Source organism: Lathyrus oleraceus, chromosome 4 (genome assembly GCF_024323335.1).
Source record: "Lathyrus oleraceus cultivar Zhongwan6 chromosome 4, CAAS_Psat_ZW6_1.0, whole genome shotgun sequence".
Lineage (NCBI taxonomy): Eukaryota > Viridiplantae > Streptophyta > Magnoliopsida > Fabales > Fabaceae > Lathyrus > Lathyrus oleraceus.
The window spans coordinates 497,199,059-497,218,140 of NC_066582.1; the positions used below are offsets into that span (position 1 = coordinate 497,199,059).

The 19,082-nt window shown below is 34.7% G+C and overlaps 1 protein-coding gene across 3 annotated transcripts; it reads right to left on the reverse strand.

The window, feature by feature from the left end:
• Nucleotides 1–599: 599 nt before the first annotated feature.
• LOC127076760 (uncharacterized) lies at nucleotides 600–10,529 on the reverse strand. 3 transcript variants are annotated; one of them, XM_051018534.1, is made up of 10 exons: nucleotides 10,333–10,528; nucleotides 10,165–10,227; nucleotides 8,319–8,507; nucleotides 7,880–8,024; nucleotides 5,066–5,354; nucleotides 4,215–4,343; nucleotides 4,083–4,132; nucleotides 3,838–3,935; nucleotides 3,452–3,739; nucleotides 600–1,251 (listed from the first exon to the last, which is right to left on the reverse strand). In XM_051018534.1, the coding sequence occupies exons 3-10, from the start codon at nucleotides 8,319–8,321 to the stop codon at nucleotides 769–771; spliced, it is 1,485 nt and encodes a 494-aa protein (XP_050874491.1). In that variant the 5' UTR covers nucleotides 8,322–8,507; nucleotides 10,165–10,227; nucleotides 10,333–10,528; the 3' UTR covers nucleotides 600–768. The 3 variants fall into 3 exon arrangements, with proteins under 3 accessions (XP_050874491.1, XP_050874490.1, XP_050874489.1); XM_051018533.1 differs by lacking the exon at nucleotides 8,319–8,507 and having other exon boundaries at nucleotides 5,066–5,351; nucleotides 10,333–10,529; XM_051018532.1 differs by lacking the exon at nucleotides 8,319–8,507 and having other exon boundaries at nucleotides 10,333–10,527.
• Nucleotides 10,530–19,082: the final 8,553 nt, after the last annotated feature.

Here is a 19,082-nt window from a genome sequence, read left to right on the forward strand (position 1 = left end):
TAAAACAAAATATTAAATTAAATTAAAGGACTAAAATATATTACGCAAATAAAATATTTTTTATAAGATTAGATATAAAGAGTACTATAATAAGTTCTTCAGAAACACACAGACAAACATATTCGATGTGATACTAAACACAATATCATATATTGCCCTTAATTAACATGTGCAGTAGGACCGTGTTTATGAAAGGTTGCAGTAATTTAAAATCCTAAAATATTTAAGATTCCACTGCAAAATCAAATAATGAAGAGACTAATATGCTTTATAGTAACGATTTTTAATGAATTTACAAAGGGTCTGATAAATCTAAAGAAAAGGGTTCTCACAGAACAGGGACTTTGGATTAGAAAAGGAGGACAAGATTCAGTTTCGTTTTTTTCTTTCACGTTGTAAAGAAATGCATCTGATGCTTGCCTGTAAAATGATGAATTATTTCTATGCTTTTGATGCATAACTCCTCTTTAATTCATTACAATAATGCCAATTACCACGTTCTAAAAACAATTATTTTGAATGCAAATCGTATAACTTCTAATTAAGGCTTATTCTTTAAAGTGATGCTCTTTCAGCTCTTTTTGTTGGTGGAAGTTAAATTCAGTTTACTAATAAGTTTTTTTGCTTAGTTATTCTTATATCTATGGGAACGTATATTCTTAGCTTTTCCTAATTCAATGTTTTTATGACTATACTATAAATAATAAATTGAATATAGAGTTCTGGAGAGATTAATATGAACATGTAGAGAAAAATATTAAATGCTTTTCATTCATCTTTCATTGCAAGCTCATGTCTCTTTTTCTGCCCGACTTCCACGAGTAGAGTCAAGAGAGCTTCACAAACCTGTGACGCATTGCCTTCAGTAAGATCATCATTTAGCGACGAATAAACCATCCAAGCATGGTCCAGTTTTCGTTTAGGTCGCACCACAATAGATCCAGGAACTTCTGCATCTCGGCAAGTCACTAGCCCGTCACTCTTCTCGCCATACCTCACCTGCAGTAACTGTGCACAAGCAGCCATAGCAGCGCCTAGGGGCATCACGACAGGGAGTTTTGTACTTTCACCAGCTGAAGCAACTAGGGGTAGTTCGGCATGAGCAACATGAGATAGTGTAGCTAAAACAGCAGGTGAAATGCCAGCTTCGGTGCGGAAGGAAACAACGGGGACTTCTTCTGGCAGATGATGCTTCTCTAAAAATTCTCTCCGCCTTTCATATGTCAAGTCTTCTAAGGCTCGCATGTCTCCCTGTTATAATATAAATGATAAATTGTAGCAATAGATGGTAAGTTATATAACGTAAAACTTCTGCATAGCTGAAAGATGCTGACGACGACTTAACATATATCACATAATTCTGCAGGTTACATGAAAACAATAGATACAAAACATAATTTAACGAGTTACTAGAGAAAATTTGTAGAATCTTTAAAGATGTCGTTCAAATTCTGTTTGTAAAAAGGCCTGAATAGGAACCTTTGATCTAGAGTGTGTTGCCAAAAACAAGCTTATCGCGGTTTGTTGGAAGAGTGAGTAATTTAATATATGGCTTGCATTAATCTAGAGTTGAATGAAAACGACAGATCATCTCAGGAGAGCTAAGTCATTTTCTCAATTAAAATGGAGGAAAGAAGCAGGCCCTTTGAGGTGAGCTTCAAAGGACTCAGGTGACTAGTATTTTGAATTCGTTACCCAGCTACTGTGTTCAATCAACACAAACTCAAATTATCTTTTGCCAATGACAGAATGTGATCTCAAAGAAAATTTCCATACCCACTTCTTAGATATCGATTGAATACAGGAGTACTTTAATCCCTACATTCAAAACAAAGGTGACAGACAGAATTGTGCAAATTACAGAGAAAATAACTCATGTGTCGTACTAAGAAGTTCTGAGACATAAAACAAGGTACACGGCAAGCAAGAGACCCGCAAATCCTAGCTTAGAGATGAAAATTTGAGAATATATAAACAAGTCTCACACCGTAAGAACCTTGGACATATCACACAAAGTGATAGGCAAATATTGGGAGACATAATTGTCAAACATAGGAATGTTCCAGGTGTGATACATGAAAAACTACCAGTCTAGCTTATTGATTTTTTTTTTCTCATAGCTACAAGACCTGTAAATGTATATAACTAAATGTTGGATTACAAAAGAAGAAAAGAAAGCAATCTTAATGCCACATAGATGAAAATGTTACACCGGATGAATTCACACTAGATAAAATGGTATTGAAAACACAATCATTTGATAGAAAGTTGGGGTAGCCCCCATTGTATAAAAGATGGGAGAGTCTCGTCTTAGATGATTTGAACATGTGAAGAGAAGACCTATAAAGGAACTGATAAGAGTTGACAGGATGGAGGATAATCCAATAGTTAAAGGTGGAGGACGACCAACAAAAACCATAGATCAAAATCTCGGGGAAAGATTTAGAGTAAATGGTCTATCTTTGAACCACATATATCCTAGGACTTTATTAGATTGATTGATGCTACATATGGCTGAACTCTCTTGGTGAGAAAAGACTTTGTTGTTTTTTCCACTTCCTAGCTAAAATCCTAAGGAAGTTTAAATCTACACCAATATATTTGGTACATGGCATGACCTACTCCGTAGAATGAGGGTTCATGTGTTTAATAGAAGAAATAAAAGCAAGAAATGAGATTCCATTTCATGGCTAATTGCATAGAACCATGAACATCTTAACCCTGTACAGAGGTAGAAATGATTCCATGCTTCATGGGATGAGATTGAATTGTCTTCCAAATATTACCCTTGATCTGTATGGTTGGGTGATGTGAAGGGAAGATAAATTTATTTTTTCAGTTCAATTTTTAGGAGGCAAGGGGAAAGGAGGGGAGCCGAATCTTTTCTAAATCTTCCCTAAGACCACACTTTTTGCTTCACCCAAAATCGGGGGATTTGGAGGGGAGGTAAGAGTATTATATAAATTTTATTACATTGACAAAACTATCCTCATTTTATATTAAAACCCAACAAAACTATCTTTATTAAAATTTCAAAGGTTATATATATCATCTCTAATAATTTTAGTTGCGAGTAATTTTGCTCATTTGGTTTATCTTGCACTGCTGTTTTTGTCACTTTGATGGATTTGTGTTTATGCTAATGATTTTGATTGTTCTATATATTTCTTTTAGATTAAAGCAATGTTTCTTTCCTATTTGTTCACTTTCCCGTTAAGTTATATTATTTTATTTCATTTAGTTTTGTATTTTATTGTCTTTATTTATTTGTTTCGGTAACCTTTTTATATATTTATTTAGAATTTAAATTTATAAATATATTAGGAGATTAATTTTTATGCACCTATGGTATAATTTTTTTACACAAGCATCCAAATGAAGAAGGAAAATCCCGATAAGAAAAAGATGGCAAAGAAAACACATTTCAAGGGTAAACAAGAAGTCAACATACCTTAATAATTTTACAGATAAGAGTCTCGGTGAGTTTCCGTACATTCACATAATCACCAAGCTGTCCTTCTCGGAGAAGATCTGAAGCTATAGGAGTGCCACCATATGGACTTTGTGCTAATACCAACCCAGCAACTTTATCTTTCAAATCAGGCCAATACAGTGATAAAGCAGCTGCTGCATCTACTCCTCCCTTGCTATGCCCAAGAAGCAAAACACGTTTATTTGAACCCCAATAAATTTCCTCAATATACTCTTTTATCTCTTTGGCATTTTTCTCAACTGAAGCCTAATTAATTATCATTCCAAATTCAGTAATAGAATGTAAGATAAATAACACTAATAATAGAGTTAGCATTTTCCGTAATAACTACTATTATTATATACCTCACTATGAATCTTTGCAATATGACAGGCCAAACCCAATTTTGAAAAACTGACTTTCGTACTCACAAAGTAAAGTGGACCATGGTTACTGAAAAGACCTGCCAATTTAAGAAGCACAACAGTTAATAGCACATAAATTTCAAAATGATATCTCATCATTGATTCATCACTCGACTTAACGTTATGCTGTGTGTGTATGCAAGTCGTGGTCATTATTTTATCATGAGCACAATCAGTCACTTTACCTGGAATTAATAAATAAACCATTGAATTTGGTAACCTATGAACACCGTGCCTGACAATGTAAGAAAAACTGAGTTAAGAAAACAATAACTAGAAGATATGAATAAAAAAAACAATACAAATACATTACTTACTTGATGCTGTCCAGAATTTCCTGGAACCTCTCTGTTCCATCTTCAACCGGGGGCATTTCATGAGCATGTTGAAGCCATCCTATATCATCTGCAGATCCACGAACAGTTCTTCGAGCACGATCAATCAGGCTGAAGTTATAAAAAGAAGTTTATCATCTCCTACATCAGTAATCAAAAGAGCTTTAACAAATTCGAGTTTAGATTTTCTCTGTCCTAAAACAAAAAAGAATCGGAGCTTAAATGGAGAAACCAACACCACAAATTTTATATGACAAGTAGAGCAAGGAAATATTAGAGTTTAATCTCATTGTGGCCTAAGCAGTAAGTAGATGATGTGGCAGAGCTTAAACTCCGTGTCTTTCAATCATTTGGGTAAAGATTTTAGCTAGGATACATTTCATAATATTTAGAAAGGGAAAAAATGATGCATCAGTATCATATATATATTGGAAAGATTAAAGAATGAATAATATTCACCCATTCTCAAAATTTTCTGTGAGCACTCTCCCTTCCCACTTTTCCTGATTTTCTCTCAATTCCCTCTACTTTTTCAGAAATTCAAGGATACTAACACTACAGTAAGTAAATAAAAATATGGAAAATCAATAGAAGAAAATATAAGGACACAATGGAAAAATGGGAGCTCCCACGGATGACAATGTAAAACTGATTTACACTGTGTATGCCTATTAAATCCTTATTTCATTGAAAAACTCACAAAGATACATACTGACCAGTAAATAACCGTATCTTAGTATCCAACAATGTCACGTTATACCAGTTTAGTTTGAATATTTGGAAAAAAGACCTATCAGAAGAAATCACATTCAAATTGGGATGACATATAATACCTTCGGAAAATGGAAATGCCACTTAGCCCAGTATTATTTGATTCAACAAGTGTACTGGTACTGGCATTTTGTAACGGATCTCTGCTAGAAACCCTTGTGTTTTCGTCATGCATAAGTAGAGGTGTAGAAGTTGAAGTGTAAGATGATTCAATACTTGTTAAATTTTTTCCGTTTGAACTGATATGATTTATATCAGTAGATGAAGATGCCTCAGTTTCTGCGGAAGAAAAAGCCACGACTTCTTGTGCATGAATGTCAGAAGCACCAGACTGTCTTGGGGAATGTTCTACTGAAAAATAACAAAACAAAATATTTAAGGTAAAAAATCGCTAATGTCAAGGTCTTGTAGTTAGTACATGTGATAAAGAAAAGTAGTTATAAGTCAACTGTATAAGTTTTATGATTGTCTGGAGTAGTTCTATGATGGTCTGGAGTTTATGTATCCCTATAAATAGGGATTAGTATTGAGTATTTTGTATTAAGTCAATAATCATTATCAATAATATTTGTCTCTCTTCTTTTACACATAATCACAAATTCAACATGTATCTAGAGCTTGATTCTATCCTTCTTGAATCGCCTCTCTAGTATTTTGCCGTGTAGTTCCCTAACGGTTGGGAATATAATAATAGTTTTCATTTTTCTGAAAAAGGTTTGAAATCATAGTTCTTTTGTCTTTGGGTTCAGCCACCTTCAAGGCTAGTTGTATCTTATTTTTCAGTCCGGATGTTGGATGTCCAACGTATACTTTCGCCTAGTCCCAAAACGGTTATGGGGTTGTTGTTTTTGCCTTCGGAGAAACTTCAAAAGCCGCGTCTGACAATACCACGATGCCACCATCAGATTCTATGAAGTCACATCCGTCAGTCCTCTGAAGCGCTCTGTCAACCTCTATCTCAATCTCACGCTCTGCCGCGCACTTTTCTGCAGCTGTCAGTCCAGTCAGTGAGAGAAGGCTACTAGCCACCCTCCAGACCTTCTATGAGGTTGCCGCAAGTCCCGTTAGACTGGCCTTCCTTTATTGGTTTAGTTGGGACCACTTGAAGTCCGTGGGTCCAAGGGTTTAATGTGTGTTTCAGAGGTTTCTCTGCTGTTTTAGTAAGTTTTTTTTACAGTTGAGTTGTGGGCACGTCCTACGGCATTATGTCAAGGTCTATTGATCTCTGTGGCGGGTTTCTGTCCGGTTCTGGATTGGTAATTGTTTTCCGATTTCGGTGCAACGGTAGAGTGCAGTGTGCAACTATTCTGCAAGTTTCTTGGTGCTTTGCTTCTGTCTTGCTAATGTGCATTAGTTTCAGTCCGGTTATGCACAGCTTTTTCATTCAAGTTCTGTCCGTTACATCATCTCTGTCAATTATGTGGTCATATATGTCAAGTCTTGCAATCAGTTTCAAAGTGTTCGTTGATAATTTGTCCAAGTCACTCTTGTCAAAGTGTGCTTTCAAGTGTGTCTTCCGCCTTGCCTCAATTTGATCTCTAATGGTAAACTCTCTAATCATTGGTTTCAAAACACAATCAATAGTCTCTGGTAGTGCCTTCACCCAACCAACGTCTAAGTTGAGTCGTTGGCACCAATCAATGATGACGTATCCCATATAAATTGTTTTATCTTTGGTTGTCCTGGTGCCTTACCATCGTCTTAGTTGAGTTGTCGCTACCGGTATCATGACCATCGTCAAAGTTGAGTTGCCGCCACCAGTATCAGAAAACTCCGTGACATGTTCACTCTTAAGTTGGTTATCTCAAGTGAATGAGAATACTTGACCCAATATCGTTGCAGTTTGATTTGGATGCACTTTGTGAAAGTTTATTGTGCTTCTAATACTAGTTGGTTTGACTTTCTCTTTCAAAGGGTATATTTGTAACAAGCTTAGTAAACTTAACCTTGAGGGGGAGTGTTAGAATATAAAATATTTTATAATATCTTTTATATTAATTTAGAGTATCTTAAAGTATCTCTTAGTATTAGATTTTATACTAGTTATTATTACCGTGATTTGTTCTTAATTTAGGATTGATTTTATGTATCCCTCCCTATTAATAGAGATTAGTATTGAGTCTTTTATATCAACTCAATAATCATTATTAATAATATTTGTCTCTCATCTTTTACACATAATCACAAATTCAACAAAAACATGAGGTAATCTTATGCATCAGAGAACTGTATAAGGAAAATAGACTGAAGTCAATACATGAAAGCCATTTGGATTTAACAAATTTAAATTTATGTGCTGGAGAAATTTCTTGAATAGAGCAGGGGGCATATTGAAATGGGTCCGAAGTAATGAAGTTATGCACCCAGACTAAAGCTGTTACGAATACTTGAAAACACAAGGAATAGCAGATTTTAAGAACCTAATTAGACCTACAGTAAAATCTGCAGTTCCTATATGATTTAATAAAATGAGGACATTAAAGTTCTAAAACAATTAATCCAGTCTCCGAGCCTTTGTTTGTCCCTTAAAAAATTATAAAGGAATTTCAATTTTCCTAAAAGGCGACCAATGACCATAATACAAAAGCAATTTGATTATGTTTTACAATCTTCAATTCTCATGTAAAATGCCTTGTTGAAGTGACAACTTAAATGCATAATTTCTATTTGTACTAAAGGTAGACGAGTAAAGCACCTCCTTACAATTTTTCTTGGAGATAAACCAAATTCTAATTTTACAGGCTACATTATAATTTAGCTTCATTAGATATGTTTATGGAAAATTATAGGAACTGGCGGCACAATTCTTTAAACTTCTGAAAGGAGATTACTCCAAATAGACCCTAGAAGAACTAGTAAAACCACAAAATGCTTACCTGAATAGTCAGAGAAACAACCAGCTAAGAATGATGTTGTTTGTGAAAGATAAGAAGCAGCATCACTCAGAGCCGGCACAGATGAAAATATCTGAGGAATCAGACCATCATTTGCCAAACGATCTTCCTGCGGCTGTGCCTGTGTCTGTAAAAGATAGGACTAATTAATTTTTATGATAAAACTTATATTAGTTTTAATTAGTACACTCATAAAAGGTAGAAATACTTAAACTAAGTAAAACTGCAATGCAGTAGCAAATTAGCAAAACAAGCATTTGAACCAAACTACCATTAACAGTATGATTCATAATGAACAAGAGAAAATCCCCTCTGCAGGAATAATAAGGTGCAGACTTCAAGGAGCCATGCATATCAGCAGAAAGAAACTGATCACAAGCTGAAAATGCCTAAGTGCACCAAAAAACTATCTCTTACATACCATTTTTAGCTGGAAGAAGGGATGTGGCTGTCAATGCAAAACAACCAAACTTTTGGTAATGAAGTATTACCCTGTGCATTTACCTCACTCCTTTTTCCCATAATACAAACAAATCTCAATTCAGGGTGTGAAGCACCATAATAACTTGATACCCTCCTTCACATTAAAACATGTTTCTCTAAAATAAATCTGCAAGAACCCCATTTATTTATTTCAATAACTAAAATTTGCGCATATAACATTTTTACTTTAGTTATTTCCCCTATTCATTCACCTAGTTATTTGAGATCTAAATTCTAATCACGAAACAAAGTTATTGCAATTCAGAAAATGGATTATGGAAGGAATTGTTAGGCCTTATACAACTACTACTTCGACGATATGTGTAGAGAGGTGGAAGAGAAATTTGAACAGTAAAGTGCAAAGGGATAGAACAAACAACCTTGCATGTATGGGAAGCAGACAAGAGTGGTTGGAAAAGGAGGGGATTGTGCAAAAAGGAGAGAGATGGATAGGACTTAAGCTAAAAGGGGAAAGACTTGGGAGAGGATGGAAAGAAATGATTACGGTTGAGAGGTTTTGCAATGTCTGTGAAGGTTCCCTTCTTTGTTTTCTTTCTTTTATGATTTCATTCTCAACAGATGGCTAACTCTGATTGTAAGTAGTTTAGTCTCCATTATTTCAACTCTAATTCCAAGTTCCTATTAGGAATCTTATGTAGCACTTTTTTAAACTCTTATTTCACATCATGAAAAAAAAAACTGTACACTAGTGGACAAAGCTGATATCTAGATCTTTTAACAATGTCCGGTAAACCAAACCAGTCCATGGTCATTGAATCAAGAAATGAAAAGACTCAATTCAAGCTTTTAAGTTTGAGCAGCAACTTTAGATATATTAATAATTTCTTCCTGTCCTGAACACTCATTTTGTTTTAATTCTCTCCATGTCATGAAGGTTTGCTAGACCACCAAAATTGTTTCTTTATAAATATAAATGTTAAACCAAAATCTTACTTTAATTTAACATGTTACAATATCTTTAATAGCAAGAAATCATGGGAAACAAAAAGTTTTGAATTTAAATAAATTGCTTACTTCCCAACTTTGGTTTATGCATACATGCATCCAACACAACATAACATTTAAGTAATAGGAATGAGATATTCCCATCTCCAAGTTTTGTTGAGAAATAAGAAAAGGAATATTGATTCCCTTCATAACTGTCATTCCATTAAAAAGACAAAACCAGGGTCCTAACACGACAACAACAACAATCAAGTCTTATCACACTAAATGGGGTCGGCTACGTGGATCAACTTCCGCCATAATGTTCTATTCAGGATCATGCTTCTATCCAAATTGTTAATCTCAAGATATTTCTTAATAATTCCTCTTATAGTTTTTCTAGGTCTTTCTCTACCTCTAGCTGTTTAGTCTTGCTACACATCCAACGCAACATCCTCATATCTGCTACACTTACTTTATTTTCATATTGAATCTTAACTACGCAACATTACGTAACATTCTGTCCTATTCAACATCGCAGATTTTACTGCAGTCTGATTAAAAAAAAAGTGCAACACAAGTACTTTCCCGAAGGCACTCATCCCAATACTACTCGTCTCGCCCAAAAAGACTCTTAAGAGAACATTTTCTAAGTTCAAATAAACTTCTTATATGAAACACTAAAATTCATCCAACAATAAACACTTACTCTATAGTTTTTGCACATTGAAAAACAATTCCATATATATACACCAATAAAATCATAAAAATTGGAAGAAAAAGAAAACCATAAATAAAATCATGAAAAAAATGGAAAAAAAAAAAAGCAACTAACTCACAATTAAGGGCGTGGTTAATTCACCAGGCTGTGAATTCTGTGTTTGCACCATTGAAAAAAGTTTCTGCAAAACGCGAGAAATGAAGTTCATGGTAATTATCAAATCAATACTGCGAATAACAATTCGATCAAAACAAGAAAGATTAAAAAAGAGAAAAAATTGATATACCTCTCGTAACTTGTGAAGAGAATTAAAGTGGCTCAGATTTGAAGAAACGGATTTTGATTGAGAATTAGGGAACGAAGAACAAAGCAACGATGGATTTGAATTCAATTATTGGATTAATTCTTTTTTCTTCTTTTTTTCTTCATTTCTTAACTCAGCGGTAAAAGGAAAATTATTGATCGATTGTGAAACTGCGTCGTTTTCACTTTTTCAGTTTTCACCGTAACTTCATTTGTTTTTTCTTCGTAACCTTTTCTAAATTAAATTTTAAATATTAATAAATTAATAAAAAAGGATTATAAAAGTATGAAATAATTAAATAATATTTTAAAGTTTTTAATAAAATAAATATTGCATAAATAAAAAAATACAAATATAAAGATGGGGCATAAAGTTAACTCATCGTAAAAATATTAACAAAAATAAAAGTTAGTTAAATTGAGTTAATCCGTTATAAATTTGAGTTGATTTCCATTAAATTTCATCTTTAATATAAAAATTTATATTTTTTATAGGATCAACACAATTATTACATTTACGATACATAATTATTAGAACCGGAACTCAGTGTTCATATTCATGTTGTGATAATTGCATAAACTAGAACAGAACGTAGAGTTAATAGAAGTGTTAACAATCTAACTCCTATCAATAAAACTAACGAACTAGTAACGGTAATTGTTACCCTCTAACTATTTCACTCTAACACCACCACACCCCACAAACCGAAGGATGGTGACTTTTAGACACAATCTTTAGTTTGCCTCGTAGTACCTGAAACGCAATCGTACCCAGCGGCTTTGTGAGTGCATCAACTATTTTGGCAGCAACATGAACATGTTGAATAGACATTATGTGAGTCACTATTCGTTCTCGTACAAAATGAACATCTAAATCAATATGCTTCGTGCGGGCATGAAGAACCGAGTTGTGAGATAACATAACAGCACTAAGATTGTCACATAATAGTGGTGGTGTGTAAAAAGGAACTTTGAGTTCAAAGAGTAATGATTCTAACCAGAGCATTTCAGAGTGGTATGAGCAAGAGCTCTATATTCAGCTTTAGTACTCGGGCGAGCAAATAGAGATTGCTTCTTAGAAATCCAATATACCAAATTTAGGACAAAGAATATACATGAGCCAGAGGTTGACCTTCGATCATCTGGGTCACTTTCCGAGTTAGAATCAATATCCGCACGAAGAGAGAACTTAGAGACTGAGATGGATGGAAATAGTAGAAGACCATAGTGAGTTGTACCACTTAGATATCTCAACAATCTTCTAAAAGTGGATCAATGAGTGTCAAGAGGACACTCCATAAATTGATAATCTTTGTTGACACTAAATGCAATGTCTGGTATGGTTAGAGTAACATATTGCAGTGCCCCTACGACTGACATGTACAACTGAGATCAGAGAAGTTGTTAGTATCATGTTTACTGAGTTTACATGTGCTCAACATAGGAGTGGGAACTCAATTAAAATTTCTCATCTTGGCTCTAGCTAGCAGATCTTGAATATATTTGGACTAAATGACAAGTAAAGCCCCATTGCTGTAAAACCTGACTTCAACACCTAGAAAATAACTAGGTTGACCCAACTTCTTTAGAGCAATTTCAGTGTGTAATTTGTTGATGAGATCACGTATGATAGCATAATTAAAACTAGTGATAAGTATATCATCTACATTAACAATAGCATATAAGAAAATACCTTGTTTATTATAGACAAAAGAGAATTATCACACTTAGAAGTAGTGAAGCCAAACTGAAGAAGAGCTTGATGTAACTTCTCATGCCAAGCCCTTGGGGCTTGTTTGAGACCATAAATAGCTTTGTTGAGCTTGCATACAAGTGACTTATCAGTGCTTACAAACCCAGGAGGTTGTTTCATATAAACTTCATCATGTAAATTACCATTCAAGAAAGTAATGTTCACATCTATTTGTTGGATATCCCATCTGTAAGTAATAACAAGAGTTAAAATGACTCTAATTGTTGTTGTCTTGAAAACATGGGAGAAAGTTTTAGTGTAGTCAAACCCTTTCTCTTGATGAAAGATATTGGAAACAAGCTTGGCTTTGTGTTTTTGGATGGTTCCATCAACATTTTTTTTGAGTTTAAAGTCCCATCTTCATCCTACAGCTTTTCTGTTGGTTGGTAGTGTGGTTAGGGTCCAAGTGTTGTTAGCTTGTAAAGCATTAAACTTTTATCTTATGGATTTTGTCCATTCAAGTTTGAGTAAGGCTTGCTTTACACTAGTGGGTTCTGACTCAGTATGGGCTATATAAGCTTTGGGTTTGGAGTGACCAATTTTAGCTCTAGTTAGCATAGGATGATCACTCTCAAGCCGAGGAACATTTGGTTTATTTGTGACAATGGATGGAGACTAAGATGAATCTGAGTTGTGGATGCAAAAAGATAGGGAGATTTCATTAGAACAAAAGGTAGTGTTAGGTTCTTGAGTACTAATATGTTGTTCATACACATTTTCCTCAGGATTATGTGTTAAACTAGTTAAGTACTCAAGTTGGTTATTATCCTTAGGATAATTTGAGAGACCATAATTTGAGTCATAAGTGTGACCTTCAGGATTGTTATTTTGTATAGACATCTAAATGTGACTATTGTCCTTAGGATAACTGAAAGCAGTAGGTGTTGTACTAGAGAAAGAGAAATTAGATAACTCATGGGAATGGTTGCTCACAGATACATTAACAAGACTGGGTATGTTGGCATACTAAGATATAACAGGTGGTGCATTACCTGAGTGAGCAGACCTGCTTTCAAAGATAGGTTGATTAGGGCTAAGGACAAGGCCAAGGTGAGCAGATTTCTGATTAGTATTTTTGTCAATCAAAGGGGACTGATCAATAGAATTAGGTACTATGTTGTGACAGACATTGTGCCATTCGTTACATGTAAAAACTTGAGAGAAATTGTGGGAATGGGCATATGAGAGGCTATTATAGGCACAAACGGAGCACTAGTATAACCAGAGTTATAACATGCAGTGTAAGAGTTGCTAGTCATACTCTCTTTAACAAATAATTTTGGAAAAGGAAATGAACTCTCATTGAATGTAACATCCTTAGATATAAATATTTCCCCCTCTTTACTAAGCAATTTAAACCCTCTATGTTGAGATGACACTCCTAATTAAACACCTTATTGACTCCTCAATTGGAATTTGTGTTTGTTATAGGGTCTTAGTAGTGGAAAACGTGAACACCCAAAGACTTTTAAAGAGGTGTAATCAGGTCGCTTGCCATAGAGAGCATGAAGTGGGGAGTCAGATTTGGCCAAGGATGAAGTAGGTAACCTATTGATTACATGGACTGATGTGGAGAAACTATGATCCCATTATGTTAGAGGTAAGGAAGCATGAGCCAAAAGGGTGAGACCCATTTCAACTATGTGTATGTGCTTTCTCTCAACATACCCATTTTGATGAGAAGTATGAGGACAAGTAAGACGATGAGTTATCCCTAGTTCAATGAGAAATTTGGTAAAGGGTATAAATTCACCCCAAAATCAGATTGAACATACTTAATAGTTACATGAAATTGAGTTTGAACAAATGTATGAAAAAGTTTAAAGGCTTGCAATGCTTCATATTTTTGCTTGACGAAATACAACCATGCATATCTAGTGTGGCCATCTATAAATTCTATGTAATATTTGTACCATAAACTAGAAGGATAAGGGGATGGACCCCATAGGTAAGTGTAAATCATGTCAAAAGGTTTGTGATAAACCGTATCTGTTAAAGGAGAATGTAACCTATGTGTTTTATTTACCAAGATTACAGGAGGTGCAAAAAGTATTATTATGTTTATTAGATGAATATATATTACATAATTTGAGTATATGAGCAAAAGAGGTAAAATTGACATGGTCTAGCCTATTATGCCAAAGAACACTAGTGTTACAATTATTTGAGAAAGTTGAATTAGAATGACAAACAACATAACTTTGAGTACCACTTGTGAAACTCAAGTTGTTATTCAAATAATGAGAGCTTGTGAGCTCTAGAGATAGCTGAGGAAAGCAAAAAGGCCACTAGCATCTAAAACTTCTTCAACAATGACTTGTTTTAAAGCCTGAGATTTAGTATAACATTTATCAGGTAGGAATTCAAAAACAACATTGTTATCACTAGATAATTTTGAAACAGATAACAAGTTTCTAGCGATAGAAGGCACATGTAGGATATTAGTAAGAATTAACTTATGCTTAGGATTGATCTTAGAGTAAAACTGTGTGGATCCTACTGAATGAAAGTTAAGAGTTTGTCCATTTTCTACATAAACCTTATTGTCTCCTACTAAATGAAAGTTGTGTGGAGGATGAACCTGATGCTACAAAACCAACAAGAAAAGACTACGTAATGTTAACAATATTATGCATTAAGTACAAATTCAACTAGACAAAATCGATACTATAAAATTTAATTCAAACAAGTTGTTTGAATTTAATTTTCCATTTTTAAATCAAATTTGAGTACTTTGTTATGTGACGTCCTTATTTCATTTTATTATATTCTTCAATATTTATAAATAAAAAGATTTTTTTTATTATGGGTTTAGGGTGTTACACGTCGTCTCGAACTCGACTGTTTAACAATCTACTTTTGGATATTGATTCATACTTTTTTAGTATATAGTCAGTATCTGAGTTGTCTCGAATTTTGATAACGACACAAATATATTTAAGAGTTCGGACTATAAAATATCAGTTGCTCTTATTTTTCTCATTATTCGCATACAAATGACTCAATTGGGATGTGTCATGAGATAGATCTCACGATCCATTGTCCCTAATGAACTACTCAAACATAATTAGAGACATTGCAAAATAAACGATAAAAAAGATAACATGCATAATTTAACAAACAAAATAAAATCAATAAAAATTTAAACAAACCTGAAGGAAGACAAGATTAATTGAATAACGATAAAGAAAAGTGTTTCTAAAATACAACAAAACTTGGAACAAGAGAACTAAAACTAAAAATAAGTGAAACAAAGTAAGGTGTCTCTCCTTTCTCAAGTCAATGATCAGCCTATTTATACATATTATTCTCCATAAATCATCCTAAATTCGTGTAAGTACAATTAAGGGACTTTGATAACCGAATTGGAACAGTTTGGAGCTTCCAAAAGTTACAAAACGTTACAAAACTTCAAGAATTTATAAATGGCGCTAGGCTCAATAAGGGTGTGTTACCTAACACGAGGCGTTGTGTCGAGCAATACGACATGTGTCATGAAACACAATCTTCCAGTGTTATCCTCGATTATAATGTATGAGAGGGGGCGCTGGTACCAACACGGCCCGCAACAGCTGACATGGTCCAACCGTGTTGGCTATAGGTTGTGTGTACTGAGGGAATCTTATTCTTGCGTTTTTCAGTCATTTTTCGTTCCGCTTCAACTCTTGGCACTCCTAATAAATTGAAAATATAAAATCATACCAAAAAGAAGTAAAAGACGAATACAATGAGGAAATAAGCATAACAAATACTAATAAAACACACACAACAAGTGATACAAATACCACTTATCACTTGCAGCAATTGGAAATCGGGCAATGTTTCTGGCTTTGAGACTGGTATCGGGACTAGAGATATAAGAAAAGGTTCATTGTGTCGGAGCTATGAAGAAGATCCCACGATCTGAAGAGGTTGGAGAAGAGTTGGATGGAGCTTAGTGTCTCCAACAACTTGATATATGCTGTCTTGAGAGAATGATGAGAAGGTTGATTCCTTGCGGCTTGAGCGACAACAACTGTTGCTTTGCACAGAGCAATAAAGAGAGTTTTTTTAGATCCAACCATAGTTGAATGGTCTAGAGATCAGGGCTTTAGGATATTGACAATCAGAGTTGATAGCCACTGGAATGGATCAAATATAATAGATATGTCCTTTAATCTTAAGAACTTCAGATCTGATAAATTGAAGAGGCTTCTTATCAATGAGCCGAAGAGAGAACATGAGATAATAGAAAATGTAAGAATCAGAAGTCGTTTCCCACAGACTGCGTCATTGTTTTGTTAACGGAATCAAAATCAATAAGAGAGTGGAGGTTGTGATGAGCAACAACAGACCCGAGCTTGTCATACAATGGTGGAAGGGCTGACCTATAAGGTTAGCACTCTAACCCTTAAGTCGGTATTTGAAAGAGACGAGTGAATGAAGTTTGAATTTGAAATGGTGTACCTGAAATTAGGACGTGTGTCCTTTATATAATGGAGCGGTTATAATAACACTATATTCCTTAAGCGTGGGATGTGGGGAGTCATTTGATGTATCTTGGCTCTAGATCACCTGTATTCTTCTAAAGGATAATTCCCATATGCTGCGAGAAATACGAACAAATTATGACTTTCTTTGGGTGGTCGGCTGATGGCCATTCTTGTCGACCTAAAAAGACACGGTACACAAAAATAATTACTTTTGTTCTTTAACAAAATGGATCTATTTCTAGAGAGTTACATTGGTTTCTATATGTTCTTTCTGCACTCAAGCTTTGGAAAATCCTTATCAACTCTTCTTGAATTACAGTCACAAATTACAAATTTGGACATCGCTAGAATCTTGCTTATGCAAGTAGCTTGATCATAATACCTTTGTGAGCCTACACAACATTACTAATCGAGGTTGAAGTCCACAACTCAAGATTTTTTTTAATTATAAGTTGGGAAACAAGAAATCAACTTAGAGATCAAATCAAAATAATTTTGGAAAGGAACTTAGAAACATAAAATATTTGATTCACAATGCAACAACCTCTTTCAAGGGACATATGCACTCATCTGTGAATGAATTCATTATCCTTAGTGACAGATCTTGGAGAAAGCGGGAGGGTGCTACTCCACCCCTCAAAAAATTAAAAATAACTTTTTTAATAACATTGGATAATAGTAATAGGGTGACGGTAATAATACATAACATGATGCAATTCTAAAGAAATTTACTTCAGAATGAGTGATTAATATTGTGTGTCAATGCATGTTATTTATGGTCAGAAGAGGGGCCGTAAACATTATTGTTGTTGTTGCATTGATTTGTATGGACATGCATCATTGTGTCGTATCGTTGAAAGAGACTGGTTTGCTAGTTCAAAAGGGGGGGACTAATGATTTGTCCCAAGATCGGAAAGTGGGCTCGGGGTTCGTAGTTGATTGGAACCTGGTTTGTATGAAGAATCAAATGTTAAGTCAGTGCCGTATGCATATAGAGTTGAGTTGTGAGTCTGGTTCAGAGTGGAAAATGTGACAAGCATGAGTTGAGTCGATGTTACATTGCATTACATGATGATGAGATGTTTGTGTAATGATGAGTACTCTTGTATGATTTATGTGAGTTGATTGTGATGTGGGTGAGATGTGAATACATGATATTGTGATGCATATTTGATATGTTTATGTTTTTATAGTGTATGGATCTAGTTCTACTATTTTGTGCATCAATTCTTATTTGAATGTATTCACATCCCCTTTTGTGTTGTTGTGTCTGTACTCTTATGGGGTACAAATACTCAAATACCCAAGTAGGAGCTTGGGGTTAAGGATTGTGTTGTTCCTCTTTAGTTATTTCTATTTCGATACCTGTTGGAGAATCTTATCACCAAGGCTCAATATGATGACACTGTGGGCTTTCTCGATCATCGTTGTCTCCTCATTCTCCATTAGGGCATCATCCATCTTCTCAGATCCTTTCAACGCTTTTAACAAATCCTGTTGAACTAGTAGTGCTTACATATTTAAGCGCCACAAATCAAAATCATTCACACCGGTGAATTTCTCAATCTCATACTTTGTTGATGGCATATCTCCTTCACGCTGACCGTACCAATTTATTGTGAAATTGGTGTCTGAAAAACAAAATATCGTCGGTTTCTTGATTAACAAGAAAACCACAAAGTAAAGAAAAAGAGAGAAGAAAGAGAAAAACAATTCAAAGTGTTTTAAAACCCTGAATTCTTAATTCAATTACACATTAGGGAATACTGTTTATAATTGAATCTCAACCACATAACTTTTTCCCTCTAATTAGGATTATTAGGGATTGATTGGAGAAGTGATGACTAGTATGCTATTTATAAGAAAATTAAACCTTAACTTTCAACTAACATACTAAACGATTGACCAACAGACCGATCCAATTCAACATATTAACTTAAACAACAAGGTAACATATTTCGACAGCTACACTAGCTATTTGACTTTGATAGAGCTCTTCGACTTTGACAAAGTTTGCTACAACACTAGTTTATAACCATAAGCTACAAACTTGTTTAATACAATATATAGTTTGGTTAATGTGTCTTGACATTAAAAATTGAGAAAGTAAAATTTGTTAATTGAGTGTAATAATTTGGTTAATATAGATCATAACTTGGTTATTGAGTGTCCAAACATTAAAAAATAAAATTTTACCTGGTAAATCAATTATGATTAGTGATATTAGGGGTGGACATAAACCGCCCACCCGGCCCAACCCGGTGAAACCCGGAAGAAAAAAAGAATTTGGGCGAGTTGGATCGGGCCAACGGGTCAACCGGGTTACCAAACCGGGTTACAGGGGGTTCAAAAGAACGGGTCGGGTACCAAAAATGGATCCACGGGTACCCGGACCCGCCCATCTACGAAACACAGCGTGTCATAGATTTCTCTTGTTCTCACTTCTCTCACTCTCGTTTTTCCTTTCCATATTCTCTCACTCTCTCGTTCCCTCACTCCACTCGTTCC